The sequence below is a fragment of the Anolis carolinensis genome, chromosome 2, assembly GCF_035594765.1.
Source record: "Anolis carolinensis isolate JA03-04 chromosome 2, rAnoCar3.1.pri, whole genome shotgun sequence".
NCBI lineage: Eukaryota > Metazoa > Chordata > Lepidosauria > Squamata > Dactyloidae > Anolis > Anolis carolinensis.
In genome coordinates, this window is record NC_085842.1 from 18,547,782 (window position 1) to 18,565,197 (window position 17,416).

The following is a 17,416-nucleotide window of genomic DNA, read 5'->3' on the forward strand; positions in this document are numbered from 1 at the left end:
GATAATAAGGAGGGATTAAGGAAAAGCCTATTAAACATCAAATTAGGTTATGATTTTACAAATTAAGCACCAAAACATCATGTTATACAACAAATTTGACAGAAAAAGTAGTTCAATACGCAGGAATGTTATGTTGTAATTACTGTAGTTAAGAATTTAGCACCAAAATATCACGATATATTGAAAACATTGACTACAAAAATGGCTTGGATAATCCAGAAGCTTGGATAAGCGAGGCATGGATAAGTGAGACTGTACTGTAATTATAACTATTGCCATAAATAAAGGTAAAGATTTTCCCCTGACGTTAAGTCCAGTTGTGACCAACTCTGGGGGTTGGTACTCATCTCCATTTCTAAGCCGAAGAGCCGGCATTGTCCGTAGATACCTCCAAGGTCATGTGGCCATAGGCATGACTGCATGGAGTGCCGTTACCTTCCTGCCAGAGCGGTACCTATTGATCTACTCACACTGGCATATTTTCGAACTGCTAGGTTGGCAGGAGCTGGGGCTAACAGCGGGCGCTCATTCCGCTCCCGGGATTTGAACTTGGGACCTCTTGGTCTGCAAGTTCAGCAGCTCAGCACTTTAACACACTATGCCACCATATATACCTAAACATTCAATTCCATTTGTTAGTAAATTAGTTTTGTGTGGGTGGGAATTCACTGTGTTACATTGATATATTTTCTTCTTTTATTTAAACACTATACAAACATGGATTTATATATATATATATGTGCATCATTCTAAAATAGCTAAATAACAAGGCTTGCAGCCATTTCTATTCTGATTAAAGAGTGCTGATAGGTCATTTATTCAAAGTCTCTTGAATATAGATTTTATATAGATTTATAAATACAGTAGAGTCTCACTTATCCAACATAAACAGGCCAGCAGAACGTTGGATAAGCGAATATGTTGGATAATAAGGAGGGATTAAGGAAAAGCCTATTAAACATCAAATTAGGTTATGATTTTACAAATTAAGCATCAAAACATCATGTTATACAACAAATTTGAAAGAAAAAGTAGTTCAATACGCAGTAATGTTATGTAGTAATTACTGTAGTTAAGAATTTAGCACCAAAATATCATGATGTATTGAAAACATTGACTACAAAAATGTGTTGGATAATCCAGAACGTTGGATAAGCGAGTGTTGGATAAGTGAGACGCTACTGTAGTACAAAATGTAAGTATATACTATTAACACTATTTCAATCAACACATCCTGCTGTAGTCATTTTCCTTTGGTTCTTTATAAATTCAATGAAGTGTTTCCATCTTCTTAAAGTTTCTGTGTATTTGTTGTGGAGCTAAGGTTAATGTCTCCATTTTGGCCATATCAAAAACTTTTAAAATTCAATTTACTGGTGTTGGCATGTTTTATAGTTTCTATAGTTTTGCGTATTCAGTTTTTGCTTCTGTTGTTTCAATGTCAGTTTGTCTAATAATCCCCGTAGAAAAAGTTCTGCTTTTAGTGGGATTTTGTACTCTAGTATAGGTTCCATGTCGCTATGGATTTTTTATGCAAAATGCTTTAGCTTTTGCACAAGTCCACCACAAATGATAGAAGGTTCCAGTTATTTGTTTGCATATTTATTTTCTGTAGTTATGTACCATCTATAATGTTAAAATGTTATTTCATGGTGTAACTCCTTGTAAACTTTAGTCGTTTTTTTCCAGAGTTCTTTCCCTTAAAAGAAGAGGGAGGAAAAACATCTTGGATACAGTCTCCATCAGACACTGGTTACAACATGGAGAGACCCAACTCACCTGGACCTGAAGCAGGCAGGGTCCCTGGGAGCAGTGGGGAATTCTGGGAGATAACTACACAGACATTCCTGAACATACACATACAGCGCCAGCTCTTCAGGCAGTCCTCCTACCGAGAGGGCGAGGGACCCAGAGAGGTTTGCAGCCGCCTCCACGATCTCTGCCGCCAGTGGCTGAAGCCAGAGCAACACACCAAGGCTGAGATGCTGGACCTGGTAATCCTGGAGCAGTTCCTGAGCCTCCTGCCCCCAGAGATGGGGAGCTGGGTCCGAGAGTGTGGGGCAGAGACCTCTTCCCAGGCGGTGGCCCTGGCGGAAGGCTTCCTCCTGAGTCGGGCAGAGGACAAGAGGCAGGAAGAACAGGTGAGAGCATTGCCTCTTGGTTTCACTAACCTTGGGACTGATGGATAGATTAAACTTACATCCTGCCTTTCTTACAAGATGGGACTGATGTGAGGCAGAAGCTGAATTGTGCTCCCTCTGCCTCTTTTCCTACCTCTTCTGCCCTTCCTGCTGTCACCTCCATATCCACTGTAAGCTCAGTTGCTGCTCTACTCAAATGTGTTGACCCCAGATATAACATTGAAAATGATGGGGTAGCAATCTTAGAGTTATTATTTTTTAAACAAAGTCCATGAAGTTTCTGCACATAGGTCTGTGATATTTTTGAACTTTCTCCGTGCTACTTCTGGAATACTCTCATAGAATCATAGAATAGTAGAGTTGGAAGAGATCTCATCGGCCATCTAGTCCAACCCCCCGCTAAAAAGCAGGACATCTCATTCAAAGCACCCCCGACAGATGGCCATCTAGCCTCTGCTTAAATGCCTCCAAGGAAGGAGCCTCCACCACAGTCCGGGGCAGAGAGTTCCACTGCCAAACAGACCTCACAGTGAGGAAGTTCTTCCTGATGTTCAGGTGGAATCTCCTTTCCTGTAGTTTGAAGCCATTGTTCCATGTCCTAGTCTCCAGGGCAGCAAAAAACAAGCTTGCTCCCTCCTCCCTATGACTTCCCCTCACATATTTATACATGGCTATCATGTCTCCTCTCAGCCTTCTCTTTTGCAGGCTAAACATGCCCAGCTCTTTAAGCCGCTCCTCATAGGGCTTGTTCTTTGTGCTCTTCCAGGCCCAAAATAACTGCATGGAAGTCCAGTCTAATGTCTCTGCATCAGAGAAAACTCCATCAGACGCCACCCAGAGCCTCCAGCAGAAGGAGCTCAAGCAGGAAGAAGATGGGGCTGCAGGGGTGCAGGGTAAGAAGGAACTCTTCTGGGAGTTTTGGTGTTTATACTAGTGTAAATTCCTCTTTAGTGGGATTGTAGCGCATCCACACTTTGAGCTTGAGTTGGTGCATATGCAGGATCATTTGGCCTTGAGATAGGTATATATCTTAAACTCATGTCCTTTGTTTGATGTCTGCTTTATATACTTTAATATGCATTTTATAGAAATGCAATTTTAATGTGGATCTTTTATAGAAATATGTATATCTGTTGAATTTTGGCAATATTCATTTTTAAAAAATTGTGTTGTAATCAGCCATGAATCTCAAGGAGAAGCGGCTAAGAAATAAAATTATTATTATTATTATTATTATTATTATTATTATTATTATTACAGTAGAGTCTCACTTATCCAACACTCACTTATCCAACGTTCTGGATTATCCAACGCATTTTTGTAGTCAATGTTTTCAATATATCGTGACATTTTGGTGCTAAATTCGTAAATACAGTCATTACTACATAGCATTACTGCATATTGAACTATTTTTTCTGTCAAATTTGTTGTATAACATGATGTTTTGGTGCTTAATTTGTAAAATCATAACCTATTTTGATGTTTAATAGACTTTTCCTTAATCTCTCCTTATTATCCAACATATTCACTTATCCAACGTTCTGCCGGCCCGTTTATGTTGGATAAGTGAGACTCTACTGTATTATTATAGTAGTTGTTAGGCACTCAGTTGCAAAAGGTGCAATTTCAGTGTGATTTTCAGTTTTATTTTTGCAATGCTTGTACAATAGCCTAAAGATGAATAGGACTGAAATTTCAGCCCAACAGAGGCTGGATGGCCATCTGTTGGGGGTGCTTTGAATGTGATTTACCTGCTTCTTGGCAGGGGGTTCGACTGGATGGCCCATGAAGTCTCCTCCAATTCTATGATTCGAGGACTGTAATTGTCAGTCAACCAGTAGCCTTTATTTCGGTCAGCAAACCATTGGTTGAAGTCAAGTGAAAGTAGAATGATGGAATACAACATTTGAAAAGTTTATGACATCACATATGGCTTATAGTTAATGATAACAAGTATCTCCATTAGCTATCTAAAACAGGAACTGACTACCGATTAGTAATAAGTCTCTTAAGTACTCTTTGTAATACTCTTAGCACTTAGAGATCATTTGTGAAGCACTTGTGGCTTTTTGCCGCTGCAAAGAGAAATTTGGTGTATCCTGGCCCCTATCCTGTTTAATTTATACCTGAATGACTTGGCTGCCCATGTTTCACTATCAAATGGCCATCCCCCCAAAATCTCATCCACCAATATACCCCTACTGCTGTATGCTGATGATGCTGTCCTCATATCCTACACCAAGGTAGGACTCAAGTAAGTGCTGAGGGCACTCTACCAATACTGTGAGAAAAATCAGTTAAAGATAAACTATATTAAAACCAAAATCATGATTTTCTTAGAAAAGCGATCCAAGAATAACTGGTATATAGGAGAGAACTTAATACAACAAGTTTCCACCTTTAAATACCTAGGGGTGACCTTTCGGGCCACAGGTTCCTGGGGCTGTCACCAAAACACGTCAGTACAAAATGCTTTATCCGTACTAAAGCTATAATATGCTTTTTCTACACAAAAGGTGGCCAGTATATCCCAGCTGCAATAAACATTTTCCAAGCAAAGGTAACAGCCCAACTATTATATGCAATTCTGGTTGGGATCACAGGCTTCTCATCTAAAGTAGGGTTTCTCAGAAAACTGTTTGCTGTCTCCAGTTGTGTTCCATCTGCTGTTCTAAGACTGGATTTAGGAACAGCCTCATTGGAATCAATATCTTGGAGAAGGGCTCTAGGATATTGTATTGAGAGAGTATACAAAGGGCCTGAAGTAGGATATGCGTATTTGATTCAAAAAGACCTCTTTAAATCCCACCAAATAAAAACGTTAAAGGACAAATTTAGGCAGATAGGGCTCTTAGATAACATAGGAGTTTTGAGTATAAAAAGACTATGAAGATCTTAGCAGAACGAATTAGTGACTCTGGCGCTCTCCACATGCTCCCCATTGAGTTTAGGCATTTAATTCTTTGGGAGGTGCCAAATATTTAGAAAATATAAACATCCCAAAATTTTGACTTCCTTTCAGTTGGGCCAGATTTAATGCACTCAAATAGGGTAGATTCAATGGGACTGAATACAAACTCAGAGAATGTCCTCGGGGGAGGGTAAAGTTGAAACTGTAATACATGTACTTTTAATCTGTACAATTTGCAGGAACAATAGATTAAGGTTAATATCCCCTCTATTCACCAAGTGGCCACAAAGAACCCTAAATTGGTGCTGCATTTATTTACTGTCTAATCTTGACAGAACGGTAACGGACCAAGTGACTGTAATTGTAACCTCTGAGACATGTTTATGTGATCAGCTTTCCCACCCTTGCTCTTTCTCCCAGGAGCTGACATGATGTTGTTGCTGAATCCTCAGTTGTTTCTTCCCTTTTGTGATGGAGTGGAACTGAATCAGGTAAGCAGAAGGATTGCTGGGAGAGGAGAACTGGGTGTCATTTGTTCCAAGCTTAATCATCTGTTGAAACAGAAAAGATTGAATACATTTTCTTAATGCGAAGTTTAAAGAATACCCAAAGAACAATCAATGAGCTAAGATTTAAAAGGGACGTGTTCAAGAAAAGTGAAAACGGGGGGAAATCACCAAAAAAGACTAACCAGCATAAGTAGGGAAAAGGTCTGACACGCTGAAGCAGAAAATGAGCTCAGGCTTTCCAAAGAGATTGAAAACAATAAAAGGGGCTTCTTTGGTTGTGTCCGTAGTAGAAGAAAAAACAAGCCAAGAGTAGGGTATGTGACTGGAGAAGGTGCTGAAATGCTAACGGGATAGGGAAAAGGTAGAACATTGCCTCAGTCTTCCCCCAAAAGGGAATTGGTATTTGACTTGAGCCAGATGGAACAGATGAGGTAATAGGGGACATGGCACCTAAAATAGGTGAAGAAGTAGTCCAGGAATACCTGGCCACTCTAAACGAATTCAAGGCTCCAGGGCCACATGAACTACGTCCAAGAGTACTGAAGGAACTAGCAGAAGAAATTTCAGAACCACTGTCAATGATCTTTGAGAACTCCCAGAGAACAGGAGAAGTCCCAGCAGAATGGAGGAGGCAAATGTTGTTACTCTCTTCAAGAATGGACAAAGGGGGGTCACAAGTGGTTCCTCTGGCAATTGCTGAGACGCCTGGACAGTGACCCTCTGGTCAACCATGGACACGCAAACGTGACACCAGACCAGATAGCTCACCAGCTAATTCAGAATGGGAAAACCAACTGCAGCAGAATAAAGATGAAAATCAACAGGATGCCAGAACTTGAAACCCACCAGTTGTCTTCTCCTCTAAACCTGAAAGAACTCAGAGAAGCCATCAAGCGATGTAAGACTGGTAAAGCACCTGGCCTAGATGACCTGATGATGGAGCAAATCAAACACTTGGGCCCCAAAGCTGAAAACTGGCTTTTGAAATTCTACAATCAATGCCTGGCACACAAACAGATTCCCAGAGCATGGAGGAAAACTAAGATAATTGCCATCTTAAAACCTGGTAAAGATACCTCCAGTGCCAGGAACTACCAACCAATCTCCCTCTTATGTCATCTATATAAAGTCTATGAGAGGATGCTATTAAATCGACTAGGACCTGTTATCGAACCCAAGCTTATTGCACAACAAGCAGGTTTCAGACCAGGGAAAAACTGCACAGGTCAAATTCTTCATCTGACTGAGCGTATCGAGGAAGGCTATGAGAAAGGCTGCATTATGGGAGCAGTTTTTGTGGACCTTACGGCAGCCTATGACACGGTGCAACATAGAAAAATGCTGCATAAAGTCTACCATATCACCCGGGACTTTGACTTTACAAAAACTGTCCAGACCCTCTTAGAAAACCGCAGCTTCTATGTGGAGTTTCAGGGCCAGAAAAGCAGATGGAGGAGGCAAAAGAATGGTTTACCCCAAGGCAGCGTTCTTGCACCGACCTTATTTAACATCTTCACGAACGATCAGCCACAACCACCACTCACAAAGAGCTTTATATATGCTGATGACCTTGGCCTTACAACACAAGCGAAAGATTTTGAAACAGTTGAAAAGCAACTCACTAGTGCCTTGAAAGATCTCTCCAGCTACTACAAAGAGAACCACCTGAAGCCTAACCCTGCCAAGACACAAGTGTGTGCTTTCCACCTACGTAACCGTGAAGCCAACAGGAAACTGAAAGTTACTTGGGAAGGCCAAGAGCTCGAACACTGTTTCCATCCTAAATACTTTGGTGTCACCTTAGATCGAACACTAACATATAGGAAACACTGCATGAACACCAAGCACTAAGTAGCTGCACGCAACAACATCCTGCGGAAACTGACTGGCAGCTCATGGGGTGCAGACCCACAAGTGATAAGAACATCAGCCCTGGCCTTGTCTTTCTCAACTGCGGAGTACGCCTGTCCTGTCTGGCAAAAGTCTGCCCATGCGAAGCAAGTGGACGTAGCACTGAACGAAACATGCAGAATAATCACAGGATGCCTTAAACCTACACCTGTTGATAAACTCTATAACTTAGCTGGCATTGCCCCTCCTGACGTGCGATGGGAAGTTGCTGCTAACTGCGAGAGAAAAAAGGTCCAACATTGTGAAAGCCATCCACTGCATGACTATCAGCCTCCTCCCACCAGACTCAAATCACGGAAGGGCTTCATGAGAACCACCACTCCTCTTGATGTTCCTCCAGCAGCAGCAAGGGTGTCTCTCTGGGCAGCTAAACCTGGCAATTCTAACTGGATGGCCCCCCATGACGGTTTTCCTCCAGGGGCAAACCAAGAATGGGCAACTTGGAAGTCCCTAAACAGACTGAGAAGCGTAGTGGGCAGATCAAAAGACAACTTGGCGAGGTGGCACTACCTGGAGGAATCCTCCACCTTGTGTGACTGTGGAGCAGAACAAACAACTCCGCATATGTATGCTTGCCCACAATGCCCTGCCTCATGTACGAAGGAGGAGTTGTTTAAAGCTACGGACAATGCGGTTGCTGTTGCCCGCTTTTGGTCCAAAACTATTTAGCTGCTTGTGATTTCCTTTTCCCCCCCCCATCATTTTGAAATGTATTTGTCGTACAATCCTTTTGACACTAAATAAATAAAATAAATAAAACTGGTTCCTCTTCATCCTGGAAAGAAGTGACTAGTGGGGTGCTGATGCGTTCTGTCCTGCGCCAAATGCTGTTCCACATCTTTCTTATTGACTTGGATGAAGGCTTAGAGGGCATGCTTATCAAGTTTGCAGATGACACCAAATCAGGAGGGATAGCTAATACTCCAGAAGACAGGATCAGAATTCAAAATGGCCGTAACAAGTTAGAAAACCAAGGAAATTAATTTCAACAAGGAGAAATGTAGGATAGTACACTAAGGCAGGAAATACGCAATGCACAGATACAGGATGGGTGACTCCTGGCTCAACGACAGTTCATGTGAAAGGGATCTTGGGGTGTTAGTAGACTGCAAGTTGAACATAAAGCCAAGAGTGTGATGCACTAACTTAAAAGCCTATGGGATTTTGGTCTGCATTCAAACAAATATAGTGTCTAGATTAAGGGAAGTCATAGTGACCTTCTTTCTGCTTTGGTGAGACCTCACCTGGAATAACATTAGGTCCACTTTAGGGCACCACAGTGAAAGCTGGAACCTGTCCAGATTCCATTTCTGATTCTACTTATCAATTAAGAAATGGTTTTGACTGTGACCAACCAGACGTCTCTCCAAAGCTTACACCATGGCATAGAGGTCGTAACCCTTTTCGTTTCAAACAGCCAACGGGAATGTAAATCTACTATAAAGATTTTCTTGTGAGTATTTTTCTTGATAGCCCTTATGTGAGAAGCAAATGTTTTCTTTTTCCACCAGGGCCCATTCGCCTTTGAGGATGTTGCTGTCCATTTCTCCCTGGAGGAGTGGGCTCTTCTGAATCCTGATCAGAAAGTCTTGCACGTGCAGATCATGGAGGAGATTCATGAGATTGTGGACTCTCTTGGTAAGGCTCCCTCACTGATGGGGATTTGTATTTCAAAATGCAATATCCCAGTCAGCACCTCCCTAGTGGGAGCAGTATTCTAAATTGTCACAATCTCTGGGAGTTGTCAAGGTAGGGCTTTTGTTAGAAAAACATGACATAAGTGTGACATTGACTTGGTGCCTGAGGAACAGTGATGTTTGCACCGATTCCGACTACATTGGGAAGACTTCCATTACTGGAGTCAAGTCCAAGCGAACCACACTATCTCGCAACAACAGGGCCCCTTGAAAAACCTATCGAGTAATCACCCCAGATCAGTCACACTACTTCCTCTCCCTCTGTGAATGTGTGGATGTGAGAGACAGGCAGAGAGAGGGAGGAAGCAGATTGACTGGAGAGAGGGGCAGGAGAATGGATCATCAAAAAGAACAAACTTCCCCTGGCTTCAGGTACACAGATGCAGTTATGCATCTTTTTATCCGTGTGGTATTCGACTTAGTTTTTCCTCCCAACCAGGCAGGCAAGCTTTTGCATATCTGAAGGCTAAGCTCTCTTTCTACACTGTCTCTCTCAGCACACAAACAGTCCCTAGACTCAGTCATTAGCAAGATGGTGACTATATGCGCCTATCTTTCAAATGGTAAGTTTGCCACTATATCTGGCAGAATTTCCTTTTTTTCTCCCTTCTCTGCTCTATTTCTTTACAGTCACTATCTTGTATCTTCCCAGCTTTGTCAGGTAAATCAATCCCTTTGGAACTCACATTTACAGAAAACTTCCAAAAATTGTAAGAGTCCCATTCAGTATGGCCATGTTCCAGAAATATTCTCTCCTGATGTTTCACCCACATCTATGGCAGGCATCCTCAGAGGTTGTGAGGTGATTCCAGCCATCAAAGCCTTTGACAACACAGTGTACCATCCTTCCTAAACAAGGGATGGAGGAGGACAGCATTTATATCTTCTTTTCCTGAATATCTATGTTTTCAGGATCATTTCAATCCACTTTTTATCCCACTTTCTTAGACTCCTTATCACTCATGCTGAAAAATGATTATTTCTGTCCTTCTTTCTCACAGCAGATAACTGGAAGAAGAGCAATGTATGCACCAAAAGCAGGAAGCATCTGGGACACAACGGGGACCTTCCAGGACCCCAAGAAACCCACAGAGAAGATGGCGATTATGCCAGAGAAAGGCCTTACAAATGCAATGGCTGTGGGCAGCGTTTTACCCAAAATGAGGCACTTGTGCTTCACAAGACACTCCATGCTGGGAAAATCCACCTTAAATGGAAAGAATCAGGAAAATTTGTTGATGAATACAAATTGCCACATTGGAGCCAAGAAGAAATTTTTGAAGGAACTGAGGCTTTCATAAGCCAGGAGGGTGGGAAATCTTTTTTCCAGAGTTCACGCTTGGTGAAATATGATGGATTTCACACAGGACAGGAACCATACCTATGCCAGGAGTGTGGGAAATGTTTTGCTTACAGTTCACACTTGATGATTCACAAAAGACTCCACACAGGAGAGAAGCCATACCAATGTCAGGAGTGTGGGAAATGTTTTGTTGACAGTTCAGCCTTGGTGAGGCACAAAAGACTCCACACAGGAGAGAAACCATACCAATGTCAGGAGTGTGGGAAATGTTTTGCTTCCAGTTCAGAATTGCTGAGGCACAAAACTGTCCACACAGGAGAGAAGCCATACCAATGCCAGGAGTGTGGTCAATGTTTTGCTTCCAGTTCATATTTGGTGATCCACAAAAGAGTCCACACAGGAGAGAAACCATACCAATGCCAGGAGTGTGGGAAATGTTTTGCTTCCAGTTCACATTTGGTGCTCCACAAAAGACTCCACACAGGAGAGAAACCATACCAATGCCAGGATTGTAGGAAATGTTTTGCTTACAGTTCCCAGTTGGTGAACCACAAACGACACCACACAGGAGAGAAGCCATACCAATGTCAGGAGTGTGGCAAATGTTTTGCTTCCAGTTCAGAATTGCTGAGGCACAAAATTGTCCACACTGGAGAGAAGCCATACCAATGCCAGGAGTGTGGTCAATGTTTTGCTTCCAGTTCATATTTGGTGATCCACAAAAGAGTCCACACAGGAGAGAAACCATACCAATGCCAGGAGTGTGGGAAATGTTTTGCTTCCAGTTCACATTTGGTGATCCACAAAAGACTCCACACAGGAGAGAAACCATATCACTGCCAGGAGTGTGGGAAATCTTTTTCTAGCAGTTCACAATTGGTGTGCCACGAAAGATTCCATACAGGAGGGAAGCCATACCAGTGCCAGGACTGTGGGAAATGTTTTGCTTCCAGTTCACACTTGGTGATCCATAAAAGACTCCACACTGGAGAGAAACCATACCAGTGCCAGGAGTGTGGGAAATCTTTTTCTAGCAGTGCACAATTGGTGTGCCATGAAAGACTCCATACAGGAGAGAAGCCATACCAGTGCCAGGAGTGTGGGAAACGTTTTGCTTCTCGTTCACACTTGGTGAGCCACAAAAGACTCCACACAGGAGAGAAGCCATACCAATGTCAAGAGTGTTGGAAATGTTTTGCTGACAGTTCTGCATTGGTGAGGCACAAAAGACTTCACACTGGAGAGAAACCATACCAGTGTCAGGAGTGTGGGAAATCTTTTACTTACAGTTCACAATTGTTGAGCCACAAAAGACTCCACACAGGAGAGAAGCCATACCAATGCCAGGAGTGTGAGAAATGTTTTGCTTCCAGTTCAGATTTATTGAAACACAAAAGAATCCACACAGGAGAGAAGCCATACCAATGCCAGGAATGTGGGAAACGTTTTGCTGACAGTTCTACCTTTGTGAGGCACAAAAGACGCCACACAGGAGAGAAACCATACCAGTGCCAGGAGTGTGGGAAATGTTTTGTTTATAGTTCACAATTTGCGAGCCACAAGAGGCTCCACACAGGAGAGAATCCACACCAATGACAGGAGTGTGTGAAATGTTTTACTCAGACTTCATCCCTTAACAAGCACCAGAGAATACACACAGGCTAAAAAACAGCCATTGTGCTTAAACGTCTGATTTCTAACGGGACCGTTTGAGCATTTTTGCCTAAGATTTGGTAGAGTTCCCGTTCTAGTCCTTTGAATCCCTAAGTTGGAGGTCCTGTCTCTGGAACAGCAGAAAAGAAGCTCCGTGTGATAATATTTCAGAGGGTTAAATATGATTGTCATGTCACGACAGCAATTCATATGGACTTCCATCAACTGTTCCTCTGAGCTTAGTTTCAAGTTCCTTTACCACCTTGGTTGTAAAGTTCCAATGTGTGGATTTTGTTTTTTAGCCAGGATTCCAGAACTGAACACAATGCTTCTGTTGAGGCCAATCCAAAGAAAAAGATGTTTCCACTATTATTCCCCTTAATGTACAATTCGTATCTCTGGCTAGAATTTACTGGTTGTTTTCTTGCTCCTGGCACACTGTTAATCCACATTAAACTGAAATACAGGAACTTTGTATTATTTTAGAATGGAGGCCCTCAAACTTTTTAAGTAGAGTGCCAGTACAGAATCCTTCAGACTGTTGAGGGGCCGAACTATCATTAAAAAAAAAACAAATTTCTATGCACACTGCACGTCTTATTTGTAGTGCAAAAAAAAAAATGAAAGAAAAAAATATTTTTTTAAAAAAACAATTTTAAACAACATAAACCTATAACGATTTCAATGGGAAGTGTGGGCCTGCTTCTGGCCCATGAGATTGTCAAGTTAATTAGGATTGTTGTTGTGTGCCTTCCAAGTTATTTCAGACTTCGAGCAAGCCTAAGTCTAAAACTGAGGGTGGGGGCCAGGTAAATGACCTTGGAGGGCCTCATCTGGCCCATGAGCCTTAGTTTGGGGACCCCTGTTTTAGAATGCACAGTGTTTATATTTTGAGTATTTGGATCTATGATAAGCCAAGTGATAATTTGATAGGTTTTGCAGAATTCAAGACTTTGAATTCCCAGTAGGGAAATAGATGTGTCTGCATAGAGTAAAAATGTTTATATAATTAAATTCAAGCTTTCCAGCTAGTTCGGGGCATATAGCCATTTTACTCAAAAACATAAATAAAGGAAATGCATGGCAGAGGAAAACATGAAAAATATGACCAGAATATGAAATCCAGAAGAAAGTATTTCATTGGTACATTAGGGTCCCTGACATCTCATGTGATCATCTGATGGTTGATGCATTTTATGTTACTATCTAATGGCAAATCACTACAAACTGGGGGAAGTGAGACTGAGGCTCCTTCTACATTGTCGTATAATCCAGGTTATCAAAGCAGATAATCCACATTATCTCCTTTGAACTGGGTTATATGAGTCTACACTGCCATATAATCAAGTTCAAATCTGATAATCTCAATTTTATATGGGAGTATTGAAGGGCTCTGCGGCTATAGACCATTTAAGTGACCATAAATAGCCAGTGAAATGTCACTTTCCAGTCACTGGAGAAAACCTCTGTTCACATTAATGATAATTAGTTGGATGTTAATATTGAAGCTTCCTATTAAAAATGAAGTTTAGACCAGTGGTTCCCAAACTTATTTGGCCTACCGTCCCCTTTCCAGAAAAAATATGACTCAGTGCCCCTTGGAAAGGGGGGCGTGGCTTAGAGGGGTGGGCGTGGCTCCTGCTCAAGAGGGCGGGGCCGAGCCTCTCCCCTAGTCCAAGATACAGGGCTGGTTGGGGGAGGTGGGTGGGGCCACAAATTGGCAGCCAGGACGGATAGGCGGAGTTACAAGCTCTGAGGCAGGGCTGAGCTTCTATCCCTGTCCTGCGGCGCCTGCCAGGGCTAGAGGAGTGGGCGGGGCCTCTTCCCAAGTGCCTGACGGGGCTGAACCTCTATGCCCCGCCCCCATGTTCTAACAAGCGCCTCAGGTAAGGTATACATAGGCTCAGCCCTGTCTCGCTCTCTTGGGAAGAGGCGCTGCCCCCACCCTTATTCCCACCCTTTAGCCCTAAAATGCCAATCAGGAGAGGTATAGAGGCTTAGCCCTGTCTCAGGCTCTTGGAAGGAGGCCCTGCTCACTCTAGCTCCACCCCCTGTGTCCTAACAGGCGTCTCAGGTGCTCAGCCCTGTCTCCGGCACTTGGGAAGAGGCCCTGCCCCTAGCCCCGCCCTTTAGTCCTAAAACGCCTCTCAGGAGAGGTATAATAATAATTAATAAAACTTTATTTATATACTGCCCTATCTTATATAGCAATAAGTAACACTTACACAATCTGATCAAGGGGACGGGAACCATAAACCCAATATATTAAAATGTATCATTGTAGGCTAGATAAGTCTTGAGCAATATATTCAGGCCCAGAGATCGGCGGTATTCCAATGTAATTACTCAAAAACCTGCCGACACCACCAGGTCTTCAGTTCCTTACGGAAATTGGATAATGTAGGGGATTGCCTGACCTCTTTCGGCAGTGCATTCCACAGCTGGGGGGGCACTGCGGAGAAGGCTCGTTCCCTCGTCCCCACCAGCCTAACTTGAGACGGTGGTTGGACCGAGAGGAGAGCCTCCTTGGATGATCTCAAGGTCCGCACTGGCTCATAGGAGGAGATAGAGGCTCAGCCCTGTCTCGGGCTCTTGGAAGGAGGCCCTGCCCACTCTAGCTCTGCCTTCTGTGTCCTAACAGGTGTCTTAGGTGCTCAGCCTTGTCTCAGGCACTTGGGAAGAGGCCCCGCCCCTCCCCTGGCCCCACCCCCTGTGTCCTCACTGCCCCCTCTATCACTGCAGCACCCACCAGGGGGCAGTAGCGCCCACTTTTGGAATCACTGGTTTAGAGCGTTCTAAGGAGCCCCGGTGGCGGAGTGTGTAAAAGCACTGAGCTGGAGACCGAAGGACTTTTTTTAACTCTCCAATAATATGTCTCAAGAAGCCAAATGTGATTGTTGGCTGAGAACTTTGGGGTGCAGCCTGGTTTTTTTATTGTGGGATATATATATATATATATATATATATATATATATATATATACACACACACACACACACACACACACACACATATATATATCCCACAATTAAAAAAAAATACGTACACACACATAGAGGAGCCCCAGTGGCGAAGTGCATTAAAGCACTGAGCTGGAGACCGAAAGGTCCCAGGTTTAAACCCCGGAAGCGGCGTGAGCGGCCGCTATTAGCTCCAGCTCCTGCCAACCTAGCAGTTCGAAAACATGCCAGTGTGAGTAGAGCAATAGGTACCGCTCCGGTAGAAAGGTAATGGCGCTCCATGCAGCCCACATGACCTTGGAGGTGTCTACGGACAACGCCGGCTCTTCGGCTTAGTAATGGAGATGGGCACCAACCCCCAGAGTCGGACATGACTGGACTTAACGTCAGGGGAAACCTTTACCTTAAGGCCTCCCCCAGCAAACCATTGAGTAGGTTGTAAAGGCATCATACCTGGATACTTATGAGGCAGCCCTGCAGCTGAAGGGGGTGAGGAAGGGTTAAGAGGAGTGAGGTTGTATCTCTAAGAAGGGAGGGAGGGAGGGAATGGAGACGGGGAGGAAGGAAGCCAGGGAGGTGGAGGCACTTAGTCCTCCAGAGCAGGCCCTCCTTCCTTGGCCACCTCCTCCTCCTCCTCTCCTTGGGTGGCCTTCCTCTCCTCCTGGGGAGTCTCATTCCCAGACCTCCTTCAAAGGGCTGAAGATATGTACTTGCTGTTGTCTTGTTAATAAAATGGAATTCCTTGAATAAATAGCAAAGGGAAATGCCAGGCCTGCTTTTGCAGGGAGAGGAAGTTTCCAAGCTGCAGGGGGCTGAATCCGTGGATACACAGGGGTGAGTGTAGGTACATACATGTTCATGCAGGCCAAGTGAATAGGCTGTGGGTCAAAAACCAGATACTGTAATGTAATGGTTGGAAAGATCTTGGAGTGAGCGGAGATTTCATTTAATCAAGGGTCAAGTTTTCTTTACAAGAAAGGCTATGGATCATGTGGTGTCAGTGGCAGAAATCATGGGGGGATAGTGTGGGTTGGGACTGAATGGGAGCTCAGTGGGAGGCCAGGTGGGTCTGGAGGCCGGAGAAGCAGAAGCCCAGGTGAAAGGAGGATCCAGCATTAGTAAAGATTTCCCCTGATGTTAAGTCCAGTCATGTCCAACTCTGGGAGTTGGTGCTCATCTCCATTTCTAAGCCAAAGAGCCAGCGTTGTCTGTAGACTCCTCCAAGGTCATGTGGCCGGCATGACTGCATGGAACGCCGTTACCTTCCCGCCGGAGCGATACCTATTGATCTACTCACATTGGCATGTTTTCGAACGGATCCTGCATTACCTGACTCCAAAATAAATAAAAGTCTTATTGGGTTGTTGTATGTTTTCCGGGCTGTATGGCCATGTTCCAGAAGTATTCTCTCCTGACGTTTCGCCTACATCTATGGCAGGCATCCTCAGGGGTTGTGAGGTATGGAGAAACCAGAAGAAGCCAGGAGAGGAAGCTATTCAATGCTAGTTAAGGTGATTAACTACAACATTCACACTGGCCTCCTACTGAAAAGAGTTCTTCTCTCACCCTGGACTTTGGGCAGATATAGATAAACCTTCCTTGCCTAGGGTTGTTGTATGTTTTCTAGGCTGTCTGGCCATGTTCTAGAAGTATTCTCTCCAGACATTTCGCCCACATCTATGGCAGGCATCCTCAGAGGTTGACACACTTCGACAACACACTTCGAAAGCCTTCGATAACACACTTCCTTGCCTAGTTTCTCCATACCTCACAACCTCTGAGGATGCCTGCCATAGATGTAGGCGAAACGTCAGGAGAGAATACTTCTGGAACATGGCCAGACAGCCCGGAAAACATACAACAACCCTGTGATCCTGTCCATGAAAGCCTTTGACAACACAATAGCCTTATTTACTTGTTTTCTCCAATAAAAAGCCAAAGGAAAAGATGTTTGTGCTATTATTTCCCTCAATGTACACATTGCATCTCTGGCTAGAATTTACTGGCTGTTTTCTTGCCCCTGACACACTGCTAATCCACAATAAACTCAAAAACACAAGCCTTTGTATTGTACAGTGTGCCTATATTATGATTATTTGAATCTATGATAATCTATTACGAGTGTTTGAGTGAAGTGATCTAAAATTATAATTATCAAATTATATATATATATATATATAACAACAACAGCGTTTGTGTGATTGATACAAGATCCCCACCTGGATTCCCGCCCATGGCTTCGCTTCCCAAGCTGGCGACTCTCTCTCCCTCCCTCCCAGCCCAGGCCTGGTCACGTGACGAGGAGTGACCGTTGGTCAGAGAAGCGTGGGC

At 43.6% G+C, this 17,416-nt stretch overlaps 2 protein-coding genes, 1 long non-coding RNA gene and 1 pseudogene across 3 annotated transcripts in view; 2 read left to right on the plus strand and 2 right to left on the minus strand.

Annotated features, from left to right (window-relative positions):
- The window catches only part of LOC134297035 (zinc finger protein 850-like), a 33,466-nt pseudogene extending 19,805 nt beyond the window's left edge, over nucleotides 1-13,661 (plus strand).
- The window catches only part of LOC103280228 (zinc finger protein 420), a 412,323-nt gene that overhangs the window by 251,299 nt on the left and 143,608 nt on the right, over nucleotides 1-17,416 (minus strand). The gene's annotated exons all lie outside the window — the stretch shown is intronic.
- Nucleotides 1,761-5,654, plus strand: LOC134297028 (zinc finger protein 24-like). Its single transcript, XM_062973514.1, has 3 exons — nucleotides 1,761-2,141; nucleotides 2,908-3,034; nucleotides 5,473-5,654. The coding sequence occupies exons 1-3, from the start codon at nucleotides 1,761-1,763 to the stop codon at nucleotides 5,637-5,639; spliced, it is 675 nt and encodes a 224-aa protein (XP_062829584.1). The 3' UTR covers nucleotides 5,640-5,654.
- LOC107983455 (uncharacterized) lies at nucleotides 5,336-17,368 on the minus strand. Its single transcript, XR_001730877.2, has 2 exons — nucleotides 17,305-17,368; nucleotides 5,336-5,603 (listed from the first exon to the last, which is right to left on the minus strand). It is a non-coding gene; the product is annotated as an uncharacterized LOC107983455 (long non-coding RNA).

Excerpts from the sequence above, each read along its gene's own strand:
- LOC134297028 (XM_062973514.1), top strand. The coding sequence starts at position 1,761 with ATGGAGAGACCCAACTCACCTGGACCTGAAGCAGGCAGGGTCCCTGGG. Across the intron at positions 2,142-2,907 it reads ACAAGAGGCAGGAAGAACAG|GCCCAAAATAACTGCATGGA; the intron begins GTGAGAGCATTG and ends GTGCTCTTCCAG. Across the intron at positions 3,035-5,472 it reads TGGGGCTGCAGGGGTGCAGG|GAGCTGACATGATGTTGTTG; the intron begins GTAAGAAGGAAC and ends TCTTTCTCCCAG.